Source organism: Meriones unguiculatus, chromosome 8 (genome assembly GCF_030254825.1).
Source record: "Meriones unguiculatus strain TT.TT164.6M chromosome 8, Bangor_MerUng_6.1, whole genome shotgun sequence".
NCBI classification, from domain to species: Eukaryota; Metazoa; Chordata; class Mammalia; order Rodentia; family Muridae; genus Meriones; species Meriones unguiculatus.
In genome coordinates this window covers 66,139,194-66,162,805 of record NC_083356.1, presented here as the reverse complement: position 1 = coordinate 66,162,805, position 23,612 = coordinate 66,139,194, and the positions used below count along the sequence as shown (strand labels likewise).

The window sequence follows — 23,612 nt, the reverse complement described above, 5'->3', positions numbered from 1 at the left end:
CATGATAAAGCAGAACATGGGCCACTGGGAAGGTACCCTAGGGCACTTGGTTTTACTCAAGTACTCACCAATCCTCCAACCTTCCCCACCTAGACCAGGCAGTGGCCTCAGGCACAAGCATGGCTTGCTGCCTTGCACACCTGCCCCAAGGAAGTTCCTACACTCAGCCATGCCCAGAGACCAGGCTGGGTGGGTGAAGTGATCAGCAACGGATGAGGTGCCGTCCATAAGCAAGGGAGCTTCGTGGTAGGAAAGATGAGAGCTGGCGTAAAGGCAGGGCAGGTCCTAGCTGTCTCCCAGCCCCAGCCCAAGCCCCTGGCCAGCGGGGGCTGCAGAGCTGAAGTGGCAGGGAAGCCACAGGTAATGCAACCTTGTGGTGTTGAAAGGCCCATGGGAAAAGGATGTGTGGGTGGGGCAGGTGCCGCCCTACATAGCATATCCTGAGGCTCCAAATGTGTTGTTCCAAGACACCTGCCTGGCTCACCCAAAGCCCCCATGTGGAAAGAGCCACCCCGCATGATTACTAGTGAACAAGCTCCCAGCCACCTTCTCCCTGTATCCCTACTCTGTGGCTCAGGGACCCTACCTTCTTTCAGTTGCTCTGACACCCAGAAATACATACTTTCACATACTTATACATGCCTGCCCAAGACTCCCCATCCAAACTTATCTTGAAACTCATTTGGTAGCAGCCATCTGGAGGTCATGAGCCTGAGATTAAGTCCTATCAATGGTGGTAGTCAGATTAACAGCACTTAACTGGACCCTTATACTCACAAACCACTTCGATGCCCTAGAATCCCATTGCATATCCAAGGTCCTCAAAAAGATTGGAAATGGGATTTGCTCCTGCACTCCAGGGCCACACCAGACCCTGTGGCCTTACCAGCTATCCTAGATGTTATAAAATATAGACACAGGCTAGAGGATCCAGGGAAGGGTCATAGTGACCCTTCATCCCACACCTGAGTCTAGCTGGTCAGGAGGGCACAGGCCTGGCTCTTCCCTAGCTGGTCTGGAGGGGAGCTAGGCAGTTTCCAAGGCCTTGAGAAATGGAAGAAGCAACTCATGGCTCAGGAGAGGCCAGAAGTCAAGGAGGACTCCTGAGGGCTAGATAGTTGTAGGATGGAGGCAGAGATGAGGAAACTCACAGCTACATGGGCTTGGAGTTGGGGTATAGCAATGAAATCCTGATCATGACTCAACACCCATTTGGGGACCAGGCCTGTAACAGTGACCAGTACCTTAAGATCTTCAAAGAACTGATGAAGCAACAGCTCAGTGGCCAGCAGGAGGACCTGAGTAAAACAGGTGAGGGGATCCCTGAAGCAGATGGGGGGCTTGAAAGGGGGTCCTTCAGAGGTGAATCTCAAGGATGGCTGGGGAGGTGCCTAGGGCTTCCTTAGCCCTGAACTTCCTGGGTGATGCATGTATAAGGGTGGGCTTAAGGTAATGGTTGAGGCCGCATGGACACTCAGCACCCCTCTGGGGTCAAGTCAATCAACCCCTCTATTTCTGTGGTCTGTAGACTGCTGCTTGCTGTACCCACAAGTCAGTCACTTTGGAGCACAGGCTGTCCCTCATGGAGTGGACAGGTATATGGACACTTCAGTCTGTCTAGGCTAGCTCTCAGTTCTCCAGAAACTCCCTGGGGTAGATGGAGTGAAGCTTTTCCCCTCGTGAAGACAAGCAGCTTCAATCTTCCCATGTTGCACCTTGGTAGGTGGCCTCACGTAGAGGCCATTTTCCCACAAGAGGGCAACTACACAGCGTAGCTAGTGTCACAGGGGACTGCAGAGCGAAAGTGGAGCTCAACAGAATGGATGGAAAACCAGATAGAGGTCATGGCCCCCTCGACTGCAAAGAAGAGACCTTCACTGTGTGGGGAATAGCTGTACCCATCCATGTCCTGACTATAGTTAATCTGGAATCTTCTGTAAACAAATGTTTGACAAATTAAGGGGTCTACAGGAGTGAAGAGGCTGCCCCTCCCATGTACTACCCAAACTCCCTTCAGGTGCTGCAGGAGTCCCTCAGCTGGACATTGATTGGCCTCTCTGCCCTCTGCTCACAGTCTTGCCAGGACTTGCTGCAAGGACCAGCAAAAACCATCCCCAACATTTTTTGAGGCCCTGGGGGCCCCTCCCTGGTACTGGCTGATTTCGAAATGGGCTCCTTGGCAGTGGGCTTATCTGTTTATCGCTACAAAAGGTCTGCCCCACCCCCACCCCCTGGTTCTCAGGCCCCTGGATCCCTAATCAGCAGATCTCATGCCCAGGACTTGTTTCCCAGGGACCTTTGAGCCCTAAGAATGTCCCAAAGTTTGAATTCCCTAGGGAGGAACCCAGAAGCACCGTTTCTCAGCCTCTGCTCTTTGGCCTCTCCATTTGGGGGTGGGAGCGGGGGAGCCAGGCACTGAAATAACAGGGATCCAGCTCACAGTGGCCTTCTGGGCACAGGTGGCTCTGTGCCCCTTAGGACAGTTCCAACATGCCCTATCATCTTTTAAAGGGCAATGAAGCCACCAGGAGCAAAGACTCAGCGCAAGCAGCTGAGTTCCACTGAAGTTGCTGGAGGGAGTGGGACCTTAGGCACAGCTTGTGGATGTCTTGAGCCAGCTGAGAAATCAGGCACTGTCTTCCTGCTTAGGCCCATCCCCAGAGGCAGGTGGGGTAGGGGTGGGGGCCAGACGCAGAGGACCTACAGGCCAACACTCCAGCCACACCAAGCCATGGCACTCCACGGCAGCTGGAAGGTGTCTTGTCTGGCATGCTAAGGAAGGCTTGGCTGCAGCGTTTCTACTGTTTTAAGCAATGTGGCATGATTTTCTGGGATGGCTCCCACATGGGCCATATCACATACTTTCATGAGGTCCTGGAGAGTGCCCCTAGCCTCTGTGGGCCAAACCAAGCCCTTGGTAAAACCAGTAGTCCTTTTTGAAGGCAAAGCAGCCAGAAACAGCCAAACAATAAACCTAAAAAACATTTTAACCTATGTGATTCAGGCTGAATGCTTAATTTATCCCCTATATCTACTTTTCCTAAGCCTTTCCACATGCCTTCAAGCTGCCAGAGACACCAAAGATAAATGGGTTTCTAAATGGCCCTGGATCCAGGTGCAACACTGTCACCCAGGGTCAGACAAAAGTGGCTCTCAAGAGGGAGATAAGGGAAGCCACCATAACCTAGCGGGAGGCTGGAAACACCTGGCTGTAGGACTCTCACCGATACCATGGGCCTCTCCCTAGTTGCCTGAAAGTAGATGCTGCTGCCTCTGCTCTGAGCTGAGGCCCCTACAACACCCAGAGGGTCTAAGGATGCTGATGTCAGGGATCCCAGCAGTAGGAAAAGCCAATGGGAACTGAAGGAAACAGAGGGAGGGAACCAAAAGAAAACCCAAAGGGGAGGCTCCTGCGTGCAGTCAGCCTGCAACCAACATACTTGGTTTATAGTAGCCTGCCTCCTCCTTGCTCACTCCCCAGGAATGTGCCACCTCCACCCCTTGCTCACATCCCTTTCCTTTGCTTCCTGCCTCAAGCGGAAAGGAGCTCAGATTTGGCTGAAGAACCTAGCAGATGCCTTCAGGCAACAAGGTTTGAGTGTTATTTCTGCCTAGTGTAGGGAATACTACAGACCCACGTGTGTGGTATTAGGCCCATGTCTGCCCACTATTGTTGGAATAGTCCACCTGGGGCCTCCCTCGAGGCCACTTTCCCAAACATGCCTGAGATCTGCATCTCTGCCCATTTAGCCCCCAGCAACCAGGTAACCTAGCTGACATTTCATAAATGGGGGAGTTGGGCTCAGAGATGAGCAGAGACTGTAGCAACTCCCAGTGTCCCTCTGAGCCACCTCCAATCCAGACCTTTCACTCAACCTGTTGGGTAGCTTTGGAGCTTGAGCTAAGCATCAGACAGTGTCAAGAGAATCAGAGTTGGAGTGCTATTTACCTCTGGAGGTGAGACCCCCTAGCTCTATGTCCTGACCTGGAATAAGTTCCTGACTATATTCTTCCCCACTCCAGGAGTACAAGAAAGCATCGATTTCTTGATCGCTTCATAGCCCAGCTGCATCCTAGGCAGCTGCAGAACCAAAGGTGATATGGGAGAAGACCGGACTGTGCCATCCACCTTGATCAGGTCAGGCCAGGTTCTGCCCCTAGACCCATCCTCAGCACAGCCATGCCTACTGCCCCATGAGTTTCCCTTGCCCTTGCCTCCTCTTTTGCTACCCAGCACAGAGCTTACTCGCTGTGGAGCACTTCCACCTTAGCCATTTCAAGGGTTTGAAGGCTGTTTGTCCCATGCAGGTTCAGGCATTGGAAGCAAGCCTCAAACGTAGGAGACTGGTTGCAATATGCCTTCCTCAGCTGCAGAGACAGGTTGCCTCTCGGACTGATGATGGTCACAGTGCTAACAGAGCAGTTATGATGTACAGTGCTGGCTTGCCATGCTTCGTGGCATGGGCAGGAGCCCTGGTCACAGTGATTGTCTGCCACAGTTCCTGCCTGCCTCTTTCCTCTGCTCTGCCGGCTGGCTGGAGCTCAGTGTTTGTTATTTGATTCCTATCCTCTCTTCCACCAGGTGTCTGGGCTGCTGGGAAGAAACACTCTCCTCTTTCCCACGCTCCCCAACACATTTTAATGAATTAGCTGGAAGCCCCGCCCCCCACTGCCCACTGGCCTCCCTCCCCTGCTCAGCGCCTTTAAGGTGGCTGCAGGCCTGGCTCAGCTTTGGCCAACTGCCCTGTCTGTGCTGTCCTCCTATGGCCTCTCAGATTGCCTGGACAACCCCATCCAGATTTCCCCAACAGGGGTTCCAGAATGCCATATATGCTACCCCTTCACACCACTGCTTTTACAGCTGCTGGCTGCTAAACACCCACCTAAGGAAGAGCAGGAGAAGGGCATCTGGAGGCAGAAGGGTGCCCTGCCCACTGTTTCTTTCTAGGAGTGAGCAAATGGTGGTCAGAATGCTCCTGGGCCAGCATTCTTAGGATCAGGTAGTGAATAAAGGTCAGGGTCCAGTATCGCAGCCAGTATCGGAGAGTGGGGTCTCCTTAGATCGCAAGCAAGCATCACAAACTCCAGAGCTTCATACTTGATTCCCTGAGACTTTCTGTGAGTCCCTCCTTCTCTTCAACAGCATGAAATAATGTCCTCCAGCAAACACTTAGGCAGTGCTTACGAGAAACCAAGTGCCCCACAGCCTTTCCCAAGCCCATCCTCATATGAGACAGTGACAGAAAGACGTGGGTATGGGCCAGACACAGCCACGGTGAAGGAGTATGAGCTAGCAGGGGATCCTGTAGCTATCACCTAAGTCCCTCAGGAAGCTAGTCATCCGGCTGCACAGTGGTGGCAGACTAAGCTTGCCCTTTGAGCCTGATACCAGGCAGAGTGTCTTCAGGATAGTCTTTTACCACAATAGGACTGCCACACCAGCCACACTATTCTACAAGAACTAGCTGAGCCTTCCAACTCTCACCAGGGCTGCTGCTGATTTCACAGCCCCTGTGGTGGCGGCCTTGCGTTCCCACACTGAGCTCACACAGGGCCCCTTTGTCTGCCTCCCGCTGCGGATGTCAACAGGACTTTTCTCCCAGGCTCTGCACTGGGCAAACATCTCAGATGCCCTTCCTCAGGCCAGGCTGGAGCCCACCTAGGTAGGGGCCCATCTGGGGACCCATCACCTTCAAGGGACAGCCCTGGGCTTGGTTAGAGTAAGGTCTCTGCTCACCCTGAGGTGTGGTCTCTGTCTCCTGCCTGTCTAACGCCTCCAAGCCCTTATGCAGATGCATGAAATCCCAGGCCAACTAGGAAGCAGATCCTGTTCTCCCTAGTGTGTTCCCAGAACTTCCTCTTCTCCACGCCCACCTTGTTCTGGGTTATTATTCTGTGACACCAAGATACCAGTCAGTATCCCCAACTAAGCCTCAATCTACCTGCACAGTGGACAGAACCAGAGAGTTCCTCCCAAGATCTTAGAACAGTGAGGCATAAGTGGGGATAAGGACAGAATCCGAAACACCATGGATCTCAGGAAGACCAGAGAGGTCTCCAAACTGCACACTACAGATTCAGGTTCCCAGGCTACCAGAAGGGAAGTGTGGTTTTTAAACAAGTCAGCCAGGGTCAGGCCTGAAGGCAACTGGCCAAAGATGGTCAGCCCCAGGGAACGTTTGCCTACTTTCTCCGTTCAGCTCAACTATAGTTCCTCCCAGAGCACAGAGCAGGGCTGGGGGCATGCCCTGGTGAGTATGACACAGTTCTGAGACTGGAGTGGGCACATCCAGCAAAAGGAGCTTCGCCACACAGAGCCTGGCAGGGTGGTCTCCCTAGCTGAGGCCTACAGTGGCCTGCTTGGAATTCCCAGCCAGCTTCAGAAGAAATCAAGCCCTGGCGTGCCCTGCCTCCTGCTCTGTCAAGTCTTAAGATCATTCCTCCTTAATTTTCAGCAACCACAGCGAAGCTGTAAGCCGTAAAACATAATGAGGAAATGTGGAGCCTTGCCTCCCCAGCCAGCGCCAACACCTCCTGCCTCCTGGTCAGTTGTTAAGAGTGGTCAATAAAATATGAGGCTTACGGTTTGGAAATGAGTCATTTCAGAACTCCCTTAGGGGGCAGTGCTGTGCATCTCACTAGCCAGGCCTATGTGCCCTTGCACATTCAAGGCTAGAGCCCTACAGGGCTGAGCAGAGGAAGCATACATCTGGAGGAGTGGTGACAGACTACCACGGAACAGAGAGAGAGAGAGAGAGAGAGAGAGAGAGAGAGAGAAAGAAAGAGAGAGAGAGAGATTAAGACTGTCCCCACCCCAGCCTTCTGGAGAGGAGAATGGAACCCCTACACTGGGGTGAGTTGGGGTCATGAATGACTTTCATCCGTGTGGAGGATCCAAACATAAGAGCTGCTCAAGCGTCCTGGGAAGTTAACACTTGAGTAGGAAGGGCCAGTGCGGTGGAGGGCTACACAACCGCAACAGAGCAGTTCGTAGACCCATGAACGCCAGGTCCAGGCCTGGGAATGTCTGCTCCAGGATCTCGCAAATCCCGAGATCTATGAAGAAAGAAGAAAACTGCGGGAGGAGGTTACACACCCAAGGGCAAGCGAGCCCAGGATGTGGCGCTGGAAAATCTGTGGTCTCTTGACCAACCCCGGTGCTAGAGCCAAGACGAGCGCCCTCTATCGTTGTAGGACGCAGCCACACAACCCCGCCTCAGCCCCGCCCCCACGTGGGCACGGCCCAATCGAAAGTGCCCTATCGTGCACGTCAAGAGCGCCCATTGTTATGCAAATATAAGAACCGTAAAAGTCAACGGGAAGCGGCGGGCGAATTAGAACTGCTTTGCAAAGGGCCCCCGTGGTTCAGCGAGAGCGCAGAGTAACCTTGAAGGGACCACGACTGCACGCGTCCCTGGCTGCTCCAGGCCCTGCGAACCAGCACCCAGCCCTGTTGCCCGCCCGCCTGGGCGCGGCTGGATGCAGCAGGGGTCCCGCGCCCGCGGCCCTCGGCCTCGAGCGCCCGGAGTGCGCAGGAGCGGTGTGCGGGGCCCGGGAGCGCAGCGCCCTCCATGCGCCGAGGCGTGCCTCGAGACACGCCCCGATACAGCCCGGGGCCCGCATTGCAGCCGCCGCCCGCGCTGAGCCGGGGCGCGGCCCGCGGCCCTAGCTCTGCGGCAGTATGAGCCAAGCCGAGCTGTCCACCTGCTCGGCGCCGCAGACCCAGCGCATCTTTCAGGAAGCGGTGCGCAAGGGCAACACGCAGGAGCTGCAGTCATTGCTGCAGAACATGACTAACTGTGAGTTCAACGTGAACTCGTTCGGGCCGGAGGGCCAGACAGCACTACACCAGTCAGTCATCGACGGCAACCTGGAGCTGGTGAAGCTGCTGGTCAAGTTCGGCGCCGACATCCGCCTAGCCAACCGCGACGGCTGGAGCGCTCTGCACATCGCCGCTTTCGGAGGCCACCAGGACATCGTTCTCTATCTCATCACCAAGGCCAAGTACGCGGCCAGCGGCCGGTGATACCCACCCGACCCCGGACCCTGGCCCTCACCCGCGTCGTCTCTGCTGTACGTTCCCGCCAACTACCTCGGTGTGTGCCAGGTTTGCTGGCCCGCGTGGAAATCGGGCTAGGTCTCCACGTCCGCGGCCACGACCAAAGCGGCGCGTCCGTGGCCCCCAGGGTTCCACTCTCCACAAGAGAGCGCCTCCCCTAGGCAGTCCTCGGAGCCCTGTAGGGCCCCTTCGTCTTCCCACGGCCCCCAACCGCCTCGAGGGTGGGGGCGGGGCGCAGGCTCCAGCCCATTTTGAAATTTGAGTCTCACACTGGGAGACTTCGGAATCCCGAGATACCGGATCCTCCGCTTGAAATGTTTTCTGCGGAAGGTGAAAGGCGCGGGCGGACTCGCGCTCCCGCCGCCGCCCCTGAGACCCGCCCGCCCACAGTGCAGCTCCAGCCGCTGGCGACGGCAGAGCAGCCACTACCCGGCTTCACCATCTGCGTGCCGTCCTGCGAGGAAGGGGACGCTCCCGGTTCCTGATGGCCTAAACTATTTATCACGTGTGTGTATATATGTGGGTGAAGTTTGTGCGCCTGAGTTTTTTGTTTGGAAATATTGTGCGTGGTTATGGGAGAAAGATGATTTTTTTTTTCCTTAAAACTAAAAACTTGAGTCTACCATTTCTTGGTTGCACTGAAAATACCGCCTACCCCTATGGTTTTCTCTTTGCTAGCCCCTCCTCCACCAAATCCCTGATTTTCCACACCGTACTCGGTTCCCCTCCCTGGATTCTGAGTTTAGGGAGCCCAGGATCTGTCTCCCTTCCCCCTCCGTGAGAGGCCACCATTCCCCACACCGGCTGGTTTAGCAAAGTTCCAGTGGGACCTAAAGCCCTAGTGGCTGGGACGTGGGGATTTTGAGAGCATGTACCCTTCCTAGTGACTTCTAATGTTAGTAGTCGGTTGCACACTTTTTTAAAAAAGTAAATGAATTTGCCACGATTAAATGTCATAACATTTATGACAATATAAAATATTAACATATTTTAAGCCAAGTTTTAGGTGTATTTTTTGAATCTTGGTTATAAACCCAATTTTAAAGGGCATTGTATCCAGCGTTGTGAAGGCTGTTGTGTACCCATATTTATATTTTTATAAAATCCCTATAAAGACTGTGAATCTCTCATGCTATTTCAGAATGAGTGGAAGGGCTGCTGTGCCCTTTCTGGCACTCCATCCCACCCCACCCCTAGGCTCCAGGACCCCATTATAATCTGAGGCTCTGGCCCTGAGGGAGGGGCTATGCCAAGGACTGGGGCTGGAGGAGGTGCTGGAGCATCACTTGCTGCCCCTGAAAGGAGACTTCCTGGGTTCTGTGGTTCCAATTTTCTATGCAACCCCACACCCCTTGTTGTTTTGATCCTGGGAAATAAAAGGGAGGCTGAATTCAAATTTAAATGAGGTTTCCCCTTGTAGAAGTGCTGCTGACCCTGCGTGCAAAAATGGGGAGCACTTGAGGACACAGGTGGGTGGAGGCCTTTTGTGCCGGCTGGTCATATTCTTTGGTCTTCTGCAGCTTTTATGAACCAGTGTGGGAAGAATAGTGATGATGTCGTGAAACTGGCAGACATTGAGACAAGCACAGATTACTTCAAAAGGAGTTCTGTATGTTTTTTCTACATGCAAATGCCTTTTTAATTATGTTAATTAATGTTAAGACTTCCTAGGCCTGTGTTGAAGCTTCAAATAGGTCCTGGTTTAGTCTCTTCTGTCTGTATGAAGTCTGTGGCACACTCCTGAGCGTACGATACAGACTTGTAGCCCAACGTGAAAAATTTATAAATAAATTTTTCATTGGTCTTTTTATATTAAAAAATGGTTTTAGTTTTGGCACAAGTCATGGATACCATCTATGGGGATGAGGATTAGGCCACAGCATGCTATCTTCAACTAATGGATGATGGCTGCTTGGCTTGGTGGACAGAGTTGGGGAAAATGAGCCTAGAGCTCAGTAAAAAGTCCAAGTTAACCCAGATGTCAGCCTGTGCCTGATACTAGGAGCTCTGGCCACCTTGTGAGCTGGAACTGGTGTCAGCTACTTCCTGGTATTGACAAAGTGGCTGAGCCCTCCCCAGGGAAACAGTTTGTAGCTCTTAATGCGTCCCACCCAGCCTGAGAGTTGAAGTACTGGTAGAACTTCGGCACAGATGATTTCTCTTTAGAGTTGGGGGAACATTCCAATTGCTCCTAGGCAAGCAAAACACCTCTGGAGATTTTGGCTTCCAGAGTCCAGGGCTAGCCACTCACCAGAAGATAGATCTGAGTTAGGTCCAGGGTTCCCATGCATGTGATTTGAGAAAGTGCATTAGAGGTACATGGAGAGGCACTCTTGGGATCCTGAGTGGGATGCAGGGTAGGAAGCCTGCCAGAACAGCAGCAGCCATCAGGGAGCTCTGTTAAGGAGCCTTGCCATAAGTGACTGTTCGGGTACAAACTCCAGGCAACCATCAATCCCTCCCTACACTTCTCAGGTTCCTACTCTTGTCTTTACATTTTCTCCCCAGCAGCAGTAAGGTTATTAAACTTCCCAAGAGCAGACAGTGATGTTGATACTCTGCAGAGGGAAGGTATCTTCTTCAGGAAGTCCTGCCCCAGGAGTTACTGTTACTACCAGGGGTAGCTATGTCTTCCCTGGGCTTTACTTATGCTGCATGGGAATAAGAGAGTCCAAAGCTACACTGTTGCTGTCTATTTTCATGGAGTACAGAGGCTAGCAGTTCTTCCAGCTCAGCAGAATGCCCACAGCTAGAAGGAATTGGCTAGCCAAGTCACTTAAGTCCCTAACTCTCCCCACCTGGTCCAAGTACTAAGGAAAGAAGGAAGCTCAAAAAGAATCATTGCCTTTGCAACACCTTTAAAATTCTACCGCCTAACAGAGACCCTAGAGGTTTCCAGGTTGCCACTGTGCAATCATGCAGCTCCCTGAAGTTCTTGGAGGTACATCTGACAGATTGTTGCCCAATGAATGGAATGAAGCTCAGAAGAGATAGCCAGGCTGTTTGTGGTGGCACACGCCCTTGGTCCCATCAACTGGGGATGCAAAGGCAAGTAGATCTCTGAGTTTGAGACCAGCTTGGTCTACAGAGAGAGTTCCAGGACAGCCAGAGCTACACAGAGAGAACCTGTCTCAAAAAGAATAAGAAGAGATGGCCAAGGAAGGAGCCCTAGTGGAACTCATTGTCTTTCTCCTCTGAGAAAGGCACTGTCTGGGCTGGGTTGACACAACCCACCATTCTAGAAGACAGGGAGACACTCTGAAGTCACCATAGTCCTTCCCCCTGGTGGGGTCAGAACCATGGAGAGAATCCCAGTTAGTAAAGCCCACTGAGTCCACAGATAAAACTACAGGAATACATAGCAGGTCATCTTTCCTTAAAGTGAACCATGGGCAGCACTTTCCAGAATGGGTAATGTGCAGAGCAGATTTGGATTTAGCTCAAGTCCTTAGGTCAGAAAGGACCAGGAAGGCTCAGCAAGAAGAGCGATCTAAAGCATGGCTCCCATGGTTGCTTGTGGGGCAGGAGCAGACATGATGTTTCTATTCCCTACATGTGGACACGTGGAAGCTGCCAAGACCCTGGTGCCCATTTTTCTAGAGTGGCCAATGGTCCTTTCAACTCAAAAATTACCCAGGGCAGTGGAATTGGCTAGCCAAGCCTTCTGTAAATTACCATCCTCTCCCCAAATTGGTCCAGTTTAGAGCAAGTGAAAAGAAGGCATAGGGCATCCAGGTCCTCCTCTGTCCTGGCCATCTAGAGCTGCAGATGTGCCTGTCACCAGTTGAGGGTACAGGTCAAGTGACACTGAAAGGACCTGGGGAAGAAATAGGCACCAGAAGTGCTGGGAAACCCTGAAGGGAGAAAGGACACACACCAAATGGTAAGGACAAGGCCTGTGTTCTCAGGAGGGTGTTTGGCTCCTACACATCTCTGATTTGACCCGTTACTGCCAGAAATGCGGAAAAACCCCGCAGGTGACAGCCAGGACACATAGCACGGCAGTAAGGGAAAAGACAAATGGTTATGGGGCAGTGTGTCCACAAAGGCCTGGTAGCTCATCACAAGAACGGACAGAGAGGGCGTGCACCACAGATGAAGGAACAGCCACCCTTTGACCTAGAAGTCCAGCTGCTCCCACGAAGCCTGAAGGGAAGAGGCTACATCCACAGGCCTTGAAGGACAGGAAAGGAGGCCTTGTGCCTGGGACTGCTAAGCAACAAAGCCTAAGGGCTCAGACCATAGGAGGGGCCGTCGCAGGTCTGGGAACCTCAGCAACTGCTCCTTCTGAGGCCTTGGCAAGACCCTCCTGGGGCTCTAGGGTCCCTGGAGGCCGCCCTCCCCCACCGCCTCACACCCGCCCCCGTGCGGCGCATTCTTCTGGTTGGCTGTCCTTCCGACATCCCCTGCGCGTCCGTCTGTCGGTCTTTCTTCTCTTGCCCGCACCAAAGCCGAAGCCCCATTCATTCCGGAGGCCTCTGCCCTCTCCTGAGCGGGTCTCCGCTCGGCGAGCAGCTGCTATGCTAATGAGGGCGGCGGCGGGTGGGGTGGGCAGGCACTCACAAAGGCAGTGTCTTTACATTCAAAGCCAGTGGGGCCGTTTCTGCTAGCCCGCCAGGATAGGCGGCCGGGCACACCGGCTACCCAAGTACCTATTGCCCGGCGCGGTTTGAGGGCAGAGACCAGATGTCGTCTGCTCGAGGTCACGGCCTGGGACCCGCAGCTTCTTGGGAGGACCTGCCTGCGCCCTCCAGATGCTTCTTTTAGTGGCCCTGGGACGATCAGTGCTCGTGTGTAGGGCTGGTAGATACCAATGCTGACATTGCCGCCCTCCCCAGAACAAGGAGGTTCGATAGGACCCAAGCAGAGTCTGAGAACCCTAGTCCTTACCAAACAGGAGCAGAGATCTCCGTTCACCTCACGTGAGCACACCAGATTCCCCTTCAACTCGGACGGATGGGGTGGGGTGGGGGAGGGGGCCCAAGCCTGCCTCTCTGGATCTTGGATGCACCTTACCCAGTTGGGACCTCCCCAGCATCTGATGACCTCTCGGCCCTTCCTGACGGATGATTTTGTACAGCAGTTCAGAAGAGTAAACCGGGTTAGGCGAAAGGGGTGGAAGCTGGGGAGGAGGCGGCTGCGGCTGGTCTGCAAGACTATGCTGCCACCCTGTGGTCATGACCCGTACTGTCCCCGCCAAGAGCACTAAGTGTATGGCCAAGGTGGTTGGCTGTGTTTGCTTGCCTGGTGACCCCAACCTCCATCCATAGTAGGCAGGCAGAGAAGGTTGGGTGAAATGCTTCGGTCACAAAAGAGCAAGAGCTGTCATGCACAGGTCAGAAAGGCCTGAACATCTGGGGCCCTGCCTCAGGGGTAGGGGCTCGACAAAGTGAATTATGGGACAGAGGGCAAGTTCTCAGAATTAATGACACCAGAACCAGACAGGTCAACTCTGAATAGACAACCTGGCCTACACAGTGATGGGAGGTGGCTTTAGTGTATGACTGGCAGGTTGGATGGAAAAAAAGAAATAGGGACAGAACAGGGAGGAAATGCGCTGCAGGCCTTGGCAGTGTTGCTGAAATTGGAAGACTGATGGTATGTGGGATGCACAAGATCCAGAAGGTGGAGCACTTAGGGGGAGAGCAGCCAAGATGTACCAAGCAGGGACCCCTGGAGAACTCCTGCAGTCCCTAGGATACCCAAACAAGCCTGGAGTGGTGACCCTCACCAAGCTGTTGGCCTGATAATGTGCTGTCTTGACTAAATGGAAAAAGAAGGATATTCCAAGTCTCAAAACTTCAAAGATGATTAGCAGAGCATCAGTAATTTTAGCCCTGCACTCACGGGGCATACTTCTAATGGCTGCAGGATATAGGACAAATACAGGGACATTAGGACAGAGTAGAGGATGCCTCTGGGTCTAGAGTCTGGAGTCTCTGCAGGAGCAATGTGGGCAAGACCCTTCTAGGCCCAGTGGTGGCTGGCACTAGGATGCTGCCTCTCCTGCTACCATTACAAACTATAAGCTGTAAGCATCTGAAACTATACACCAGTTAAATGCTCTCCCCTCTTCTCTCTCCTCTCTTTCTCCTCCCCCCCCCCCGCTGTGCGTGTGTGTGTGTGTGTGTGTGTGTGTGTGTGTAGCCCTGGCTTTCCTGAAACTCACTCTGTAGACCACACACTAGCCTTGAACTTGAAGAGATCCTCCTGCCTATTCCTCCGCCTCCCGAGTGCTGGGATCAAAGGTGTGCACTACCACCAAGCTTATTTCTTAAAGTCCCTGGAACATGTTCCTGTCTAGGTTATTGATAGGCCTGTTACAAGAGAAGAAAATGGTATTTCTTTTGCTTATTTTGTTTATTTTTTGAGACAGTCTTACTATATATATCACTGGCTGTCCTAGAACTTACTATGTAGACCTGTAAGCTGCCTGAAACTCACAGAATTAAAGGTGTGCACCATCACACCCAGCTTGAAACAGCATTTTTTTAAAAATTAAAGAAAGAAAATAAATTATTTTAGTGGACTAGAGAGAGGACTCAGTGACTAAGAGCCAGTTCTGCTCTTGAAAGGACCCTGGTTCAATTCCCAGCACCCATGTCTGGCCTTACAAGCATCACAGCTGCTTGTAACTCCAGCTCCAAGAGATCCAGCATTCCTCTGCTGGCCTCTGGGGACACCAACGCTCACAAAAGCATAATTTAAGATGAATTTTAAGCCAGGCATTGTGGCACATGCCTATAATCACAGCAATCTGGGAGGCAGAGACAGGCGGATCTCTGTGAGTTCTAGGTCAGCCTGGTCTACAAAGCAAATCCAGGACAGCAAAAGCTACACAGAGAAACTCTGTCTCAAAAAGAATAATAATAATAATAATTTTTAAATAGAAGTTGGAGTGGAATGTGGTGATGCACACCTTTAGTCTCAGCACTTGGGAGGCAGAGGCAAGTGGATCTATGTGAGTTCAAGGCCAGCCTGGTCTACAAAGCAAGTCCAGGACAGCCTGGGCTCTGTTACATAGAGAAAAGCTACCCCCTAAAAAAAAAATTGGGGTTGGAGAGATGGTTCAGTGGTTAAGAACACTGGCTTCTCTTGTAGGGGATCTACATGGAGTCTATAAGACCAATCCCTGAGAATCTGACTTTTTCTTCTGGCATCCTCATGTACCAGGCGTATATGTAGCACACATATGTGTGCAAAACACCCATATACATAAAATAAATAAAACTTTCAAATAATAAACCTTTTAAATGATTTTACAAAAACACCAATGTTTAGCCAAAAACAAGTAGCTTTCAAGCCTTGCTGCCTCCACTTTCACCCCTTTTGTCTAACATATAGCTGTCCAATTGTCATGAGCATGCTATGCCAGAAACATAAGTGACCATGTCTGTGCTCTTCTACAATGTTAGCGTTTATTGGATAAAAATAAACTCATAAGTTAGGTCAGTTGCTGTGGCTGCAGTTTTAAGTAGTCCTGGTTTCCCCTGATAGCTGGCTATGACAGGTTTTCTGTTCCAATCTTAATTACCATATTAATCTTGGACATTATACATCACATGGCAATTATATCTATGTTATAGAAAGGCTATAACAGGGGTAAAAGAAGCTGCAAAGAGAATCTCCAAGTTGGAGGGAAAGTAGTGAGGAAGGCTGTTAGAAAGCTGCTGGGGACACCACCACAACACCAAGCCCAGGGTGATGTTCCCAGGACTGAGCAGACTGTAGAGGTAAGGCACAGGACCAGGTTGAGTGGACAATGGACAGATGGCAATTTGAGTCAGCAATAGCAACCGAGCTGAACTGAAGCTCGAGACAGTATGGAGTTCCTCTTGTCATTGTGGTAAGGTGTCCTCGTGGTTCAGGGGACAGTGTTATGTTCATTAGTTGGGGGGGTGCTCATTTTTCTGGACATCTATTGTTAGAAGGACCCTGATGTCTGACTTGTCAGTATGTGCCTGGTGGGAACTGCTGGCTAGGTGGTAGTACCTACAAGCATAGGGAAGTGCAGTCACCCGACCTCTGAATTTCTCAAAATGGAGCCAAATTCTGCTTTGTAAAATGAAATAACCCAAGGCCAGGCACAGTCTAGAAGCCACTCTTCTATAATGACAGAATGACTTACAGCTAAACACTGCCTGACCTCAAAAACTTTCCTGAGTTATTTCAGATTCTCAGAGGCTGGTTGTGATATGTCCCCTTTCCTTTAACTGTCACTGTTTACACTTCTAAAATTAATGTGTTACCAAGGACAAAGGAGATGACACCTAATGCTGATAAGACAGGTTTCTGCCGTCCAGATTTGCAGATCAAGGGGTCAAAGAGTATGTTTTGAAGACAGAATTCTCCCCAGTGCTGGAATCTCCCACCTGTCACACACAAGATCCTGAGACCTTTCCATTTTGGAAAATAGATTTTTTTTTTTTTACTCCACTTTTCCAAACCTAGACTGGAATAAAACTATTTCCTCCTCCAACTTCTGTCTCCAGGTTTGTTTTGGTAGAGGCTATGTATGATGGTTTGAATGGGACCAGCCCCCATTGACTCAGACATTTGGATACTTGGTTCCCAGTTGGTCTAACTATTCGGGAAGGATTAGGTGGTGTGGCCTGGTGACTGCTGAAGGTGTGTCACCAGGCCTTCACTCAGAACTAATGCTCTCTGCTTCCTGCTTATGGATCACAGGAGGGTTGAGACCAGGCTACAAAGAGTTCAGAGCAAGCCTAGGCTGTGTAGCAAGATCCTAAAACAAAACAAAACAAAAAGATAAAACACATAAAAGAATGTTGAGTTCTAGGTCAACTAGGATCTCATAGCAAGTCTGTGTCACAACAATAAAAACATAATCATTATTTACAGACTTCCTGCACAGCTCTGCTGGCTGAGAACAGTTCTGCTCTGCAGCTCAGCATTCTATTACACTTCCCTCTTCAGAATTACTCAAATATTGAAACATAAAAAAATTAATTTGGCCAGCATGGTCGTACCCAAGTGTAATCCCAGCACTTAGGAGGCTCACAAGTTCAAGGTGAGCCTGGGCTACAAATATGAAACCTTGTGTGAAAACAAGAATTGCTATCATTTTGTAAGGGGTGGATGGGGGATTTTGAGAAAGGGTTTCTCTGTTGTGCTAGCTGTCCTGGAACTTGCTCTGTAGTTAGGCTGGCTTCAAACTCAGAGATCTGCCTGCCTCTGCCTCCTGAGTGCTGGGACTCTGAGTGCATGAGCCACCATACCCAACACCCAAACCAGGAATTATTAAATAGATGCTTAGAGAAAGGAGTTGGCAGGTGTCAGTATGCCTTTCTCAATTCATAGGTGAAGCAAACAGAAAAACAAAAGAAGACAGAAGTTAGATCTGAACTGCAGTTTATTCACAAGCATGATTCAACCTGCTCAGCATTGTATGCCTGCCTCTTAAGACCAGAAATTGGCCTCCATGAAATTATTTTAGAGATGTACTGTTTTATAAATAAATAAAAAGGAAGCTTTGCATAGGTTTGGATCTTCACTAAACCAAGGTTCTGTATGTATTAAGTGAATGAATACAAGCGACACATGGCTGACTAGGAGATATTTCTAGGTAGGTTTTCAGGTGACAATCGTGGGGGCCTTCTTGAGGAGTGCTGAGGACCCCAGCATCATCCTGTAAGGACTGACCAGCATCTCCACTCTGCAGGTCACGCATACTCAGCCTTTGAAGCATCAACTTACAAGTCCTAAAAGCAGATCAAAAACCTCTCCCTTCCCTGTGGCTCAGCAGGTGAACCTTAGTGGATGGAACCTAGCTCTTGGATTCCAGGTCTGGCTATCCTACCCTCAATATCCCATTGTAACCCTCTCCAAACTTTCCAACTTCTGGGAGACCCCAGAGCAGGAAGGAATCCTAGGGCTGACCACTTCCCAGGCATAAGACCTCTGTGCAGGGCTCTGCAGGTGAGAGTATCTATCTACAAAATTCTTTTCTCAATCCTACACCACAAAGATCCTCAAACCATGGCTGGAGCAAGTTGGATGGGAGACAATGAAATGTGCAGGGCCTCCTTAAGAAGCCAGCTGGCTAGTGATTTTCTCTGGAGAAATCTGAACCTGGGTGGTTCGGCTGCAGGTCTCCCCAGTGTGGGGGAGGACACATCAGGCCCATTGAGGGGTTCCTCCTCTCTAACCTCTTCTGGTGTCACCCCTTGCAGTGCCCCCAAGCCCTGTTTTTGGGTGCACCACTTTCTAACCCACAATGATGATCATTCACAAGCAAGGGCTGAGCACAGCCACCAGGAGGCAGCACAGAAGTTGACAGAGCACTAAGAAGCCTCACACCAAGAAAACTCCATGCAGATGAGTTGAGAGAGTGAACCTGAGACACCAAAAGCTACAGGAAGCCTCATCCACACCTAACTGTGGTAACCAGTAGGTTATAATGCCGAAGAAAAAAAGATCTCCACATTCAGCCCAGAACAGGCAGGCAGAGGCTTTGTCTCCTTCGGTCATTCTGTGGGTACAACCAAGAGCCTGACCTCCTACCCTACCCCACCTCACTGGGCCTCAAGCACACTTGGTGCTTCCTGCAAACAGAGAACATCAAGGCTCTTTTCACTTCTACTGAGGCCATTGTTTGCTGTTACTCCAGAGCTGGTGGCGGGAAGGGGCCAGTAGAAGGAGAGTGTCCCTCAGCACTAGGACAGACTAAAGTCTAGTGGTCCTTTCTAGGAAAACCTGAGCTTGGGTGGTTTCCCAGGAGATCTCCCCAGGGTGGCCGGAGACACATTTCCCCTCTTGAGAGGTCCTCCTCTATAGCTTCTGGTGAGCAGGAAGGACCCTGAAGCTTGTAGCTGGTTCCAAAGTATTCTACATGTCTGTCTCTGGAGCTAACAAGCAGCTAGTCTCCAGAGGCTGGATCTCTGCATAGTCCACGCTCCAGGGCATCTGAGGGATTACTCTGGATCCATTCACTGGCTTGCACACACCTATCTATCCCAGTGCCTTCTCAGGCGGGCCTGGAGGTGCATTCTCCTACCTTCTGATCTCTAACCTAAGGAGGCATTCAAGGGATGACTAGGTGTTTGTAAGAGGCATGGAGGCTGCCACATGTTCCAAAGGTTCCTACCATGCTACTCACCCTCTGAGATAATCTGTACCGTAAGTGCACACTGTCCCCCTCCTAGGGTCATGGGAGGCCCTAAGACAAGATACTGGGAGCTGAGGAGGGGAGACCAGACTACATAAAGGAAGGTAGCTGCTTTCCTGGCAACACTAGGGAATCTCAAGGCTCAGTGGTGGAAGAGGAAGTGGGGAGCTCAGATCTGAGCCACTGCATTACCCCCCACCCCCAGCTCCTGGAGTGAAGCAGCTTGGGGGCTACAAATCACCTGACATCTGTCCTGTTTTTTTCAACAGTTCAAATGCCTGGGGCCACTGGCTAGTGTCCAGCATGTGCAGGCTTGTGCTGCAAGAGGTTAACCTTGGCTACGACCTGCTTGCAGCCAGTGATGGCAAACTCATGTCCAGCAACCTGGTAGTAGCTGAGCTGCTCTGCCAGATGTTCTGCCAGTGCCTGCTCAGGATAAAAGCCCTCCCCTGCCATCTCTTCTCGGAAGCAGTTGACCACATCTGGCTTGTCCAATAGCAGGAAGGGCACAATGGCTGCAGTGTGCCACAAAGGGTGTTCTCGGGCCAGGAGCTCCTGAAGGCTGCTCTGTAACTCTTCCTCCACCTGAGACTCCACAGCCTGAGTGCTGCCTGCACTGGGAAGGTGTGGGGGCAACATACGTGATGCGTTCTGCAGCACAAAGTGTGTTATCTCTATACCGCCAGTGCCACTTAGGAGTACATAGATAGCGTTGTGGAAATGGTACGAGCGCTGTGGCTGCAGGAGTTCATGCAGCTCATCCAGCAGCGCAGGTGGCAAGAGTTCAGCCTCATCTAGGACCAAGAGAGGGATTTTCTCCTCGGCCTCTGCCTGTGCCACTACATCCGCCACACGCTGTGCGAGCTCCTTTCGGCAGTCCTGAACTGGGCGTGGCTCTGGACAGTGATGTCTTGCGTGGTACTGCAGAACCAACGCACCATCCTCCAGCACTGCGCGGAAGTGGTGTGCCAGGAGGCGCCCAACATGACTCTTGCCTACCCCACTGGGCCCGTGCAGCGCCAGGAGCAAGGGATGACTGTGCACATGTGTAGCCAGGTAGTCCCGCAGCAGGGCCATGATGCGGCTCACAGCAGCTGGCTGACCAAACACGGAACGCTGCAGCGCCTTCTCCAGCCCGTCGAGGTCATAACGTTGTGCATTATCGTCCAGATTCTCGATGGCGTTGAGAACCTGGAACCCCACGATGGCTACAAGCAGCAGCAGACAACGCTGTGCACGGCTCTGGCTCTCTGTGCGGGGTCGGTACTTCCGTGAGGTTTCAGGGTAGAGCACTACTCGACTACGCCTACGCCTCTTGCGGGGCGTCCTGGAAGACAGCTCCGTCAGGCTGTCGAAGGTGAAGAATTTAGGTTGGTCTAGGTTTGCACGCAGAGTCCCCACGCTGCCGCTGGGCCTTAGAGCCCCCGTTTCGGTGTCAGGTTCGGTGCCTGGCTGCAAGAGGCGCCTCTTGCGCAGGACACAGACTCGGCGGCGCAGCTGCAGCACAGCACGTACCGGCGCGATCACACATGGTCCCTTGGCCTGGGGCTCTAGGCTAGGTTGGCCGCGGTCCATGGCGCAGGAGCTGTGCTGGGCATGCAGGTCCTCTCCCTGCAACAGAGGAACGGGAAACCTCCGAGACCCCGATCTTATCTTCTGGGAGTCTTTTAAGGTGCTTTAAGGCCAAATACTGGCCCGGCTTCGACTTGCCCCACAGACCAGGAAGTCCCGCTCAGCAGGAGGGCCCCAATGCATGCAAATCTTGAGTCCTCCCAGAAAAGGCCTTGAGGAAGTGCGGGGGTGGGGTGGGAGGTGTATAATTTATCAGGCTGCTGACTTCCCTCTTGGAGGAATAAGCAGAGGATTTGGGGTCATACCGCCACGGATTAGGGGTGTAGAATGGTTAAACTGGACCCTGGACGCAAGCGCACGCGCACGTACACACACACACACACACACACACACACACACACACACACACACACACCAGCATCTATCAGACTGTCAAAAGTCTTACAGGTCCTAAGTAGGCCCCTTGTACCAGAGGACTCAGTACTCCTAAGAGTTGTGATTCTCCCCGTACTCAGGGACAGCTGGTGGAAAAGGAATGTGCAGACCAAACTTTATGTTTTTGAGTACCGACCCTAGCCACAACCTAGGCCTTTCAACCCACTCCCATCCCTAGGCCCCACCCATACCTTCCCAGTGAATACAACAGAGCAGAAAAATAAAAAGGAGTAGGGGAAATTTTAGAGCCCTGACTATGAAGAGGCTGGCCTGTTCACCCAGTACACCCCTTACCTGCAGCTGCTCAGACTCCCCAGCTCAGCCACTCCCTTCCAAGGCCAGGAGCCAGCAACTCAGGAAGCAGGAAATGCTAATCTTCCACCCAAAGGTTGAGGTGGGTGGGTCTGGCTGGCCCAACTCTAGCTTGAAGTGGGTAGCGACTCCTGCAGGTCCCCAGGGACAGGAGCAGAGGAAGCTCTGGGGAGGTTTCCGCTTAGAAGCAAAGGAAGTGAGTCAGGGGTGCTGGCAGGCGGAGCTTGGGCTGAAGGGATCCGCCAGTGGGGGAGGCCTGGCTGACTGGCCCAGAACCCCTATCCAGCAGTTCACCTACTCTTGGTCATTGTGCCTCTGCCAGGGCATGTAGAGAGGGAGAAGCCCCTCCAGCAGCTTTTCCTATAGGTCTCCTGGGCTCCTGAAAGCTTAGTCTGCCCTGCCTGTGCTGGGAGAGTCCTTTCTCTGAGCCAGCAAACCTGACTTGACAAAGGGACCCTAAACACCTTATTGAGGCACTCAGCTGATTGTAAACAAGTAGAAGGCAGGTCATTTGCTCATCTGGGTGCCACCTAACCCCTTTATTTTCCTCTCTGCTACCCTTACTTCTCCTACTCTACCATTCCCCCCACCCCACCCCTTTGCCAATTCAATTAGACCTCCTATAGGACAGGGCACAAGAGACAGAAGCTTGAGACAGAATCCCTTATGGCCAGGGTCCTTGTGAAGTGGGAGGAACACATTTAGAAATGGTCTTGGGCCAAGAAGTGGAAGACAGAGCAGCTTTAGACTTTCCATGGCAACCTGTTTGCCTGTAGCCCTGTCTACCTCCATTTCTGCAGGGATTGCTTGGATGGCTCCAGACTCCTCCCATTCTGAAGGAGAGCTGATTACTTCCTTGGCCAGCCTGGAATTCCTGAACTTTCTAGAACTTTCACAAAGTTCAAAGAGTGGCTAGGGTGGACAAGTGTGTTTCTAGATCCATCTAGAGGACTCAGATGGACTCAGCCTCACCCATGGCCCATCACCCATCTGCACTTCACAGATCATGTACAATGTCAGGGCAGGCCGACTGTGGAGGCCCTGGAGGGAAGGGTCTCTTAGAAACGTTGGCATTCTCATCTCTAAGAATTTTCTGACTCAGGAAAGGCATTGGGTCCTGAGGTAGCCGACCAGGCAGGCCCTTCAAGAAAAAGACAGAATAATCTCTAAGTGGGCCCAATGCTGGCCAGTCACTTTTCCAAGAGGCTGATCTGTCAAACTCTCTTGGGTCCAGTGTCCCATTCCAGGACAAGAAGAACACATGCTAAGGAGATGTGACACATTCAAGGAGCTCAGTCCCAGAGTTAATCTTTGCAAGAATAAAGCCTTCATAGACAGAAGGTCTATAAGCCCCACTGTCCACTCCTTGGTTCGACCCTATTGTAAAATTCAACTACAGCAGCCCCAACTATGCCCACCACACCCTTCCCCCAAAGCTCCTTGAAGGCACATTTGGCCCACACTAGCAGATTCCAGCCATGCAGACCATTTTGTCTATCTCAACCCTGAGCCTCTAGTAGCTCTTCACTCTACCCAAGGACCTTGCCCAGTGGACATTCCACTCATAGCTTCTCTGTCCACAGCCCAGTCCTTTCCTGTCTGCCCCGTATAACCCCTCACCATCCTGAGAACATGAAGCAGCCCCAAGAGCCCTAGTACCTGGACATTACAGCCTGCCCTTTCTGAAATGTCTGTGCCATGTAAGTAACAACTCTCTGGATCTGACACCCTACAAAGCCAGGGTATCATAAGTGTCTTACTAATGGATCATTGCCTTCACCGCAGAGCCAGGCCTGGTGGAGTACATCTTTTATTTCAGCACTTGGAAGGCAGAGGTAGGTGGATCTTTGAGTTCCAGGACAACCAGGGCTACAGAGTAAAACCCTATCTCAAAAAATCAAAAAAACAAGAGAATCTAGGAGCACTTTCCACAGCTGAAGACCTGCATTCATGACCTGTGACTTCTATTCAGCTGGAAATGTAGCAGTGTTCCTGTCCCACAGTGTCTCACAGTGTCCCACAGTGATCTGGCTGTGGTGTCCCCCAGCCACCCAATCCGAGGGTGATGGAAGGCTGAAAATTCAATCCACTGTGGTGTGCCTTCAA

The 23,612-nt window shown here is 51.7% G+C and overlaps 2 protein-coding genes and 1 long non-coding RNA gene across 3 annotated transcripts; 2 read left to right on the top strand and 1 right to left on the bottom strand.

Moving 5' to 3' along the window:
- Window positions 1–3,481: 3,481 nt before the first annotated feature.
- LOC132655844 (uncharacterized) lies at window positions 3,482–6,532 on the top strand. The gene is made up of 3 exons (XR_009593735.1): window positions 3,482–3,592; window positions 4,024–4,138; window positions 6,456–6,532. It is a non-coding gene; the product is annotated as an uncharacterized LOC132655844 (long non-coding RNA).
- A 783-nt stretch (window positions 6,533–7,315) lies between these two features.
- Window positions 7,316–9,879, top strand: Nrarp (NOTCH regulated ankyrin repeat protein). Its single transcript, XM_021651077.2, has one exon. The coding sequence runs from the start codon at window positions 7,682–7,684 to the stop codon at window positions 8,024–8,026; it is 345 nt and encodes a 114-aa protein (XP_021506752.1). The 5' UTR covers window positions 7,316–7,681; the 3' UTR covers window positions 8,027–9,879.
- Window positions 9,880–17,414: 7,535 nt separating this feature from the next.
- On the bottom strand, window positions 17,415–21,674 carry Tor4a (torsin family 4 member A). Its single transcript, XM_021651074.2, has 2 exons — window positions 21,489–21,674; window positions 17,415–20,798 (listed from the first exon to the last, which is right to left on the bottom strand). The coding sequence occupies exon 2, from the start codon at window positions 20,760–20,762 to the stop codon at window positions 19,479–19,481; it is 1,284 nt and encodes a 427-aa protein (XP_021506749.1). The 5' UTR covers window positions 20,763–20,798; window positions 21,489–21,674; the 3' UTR covers window positions 17,415–19,478.
- Window positions 21,675–23,612: the final 1,938 nt, after the last annotated feature.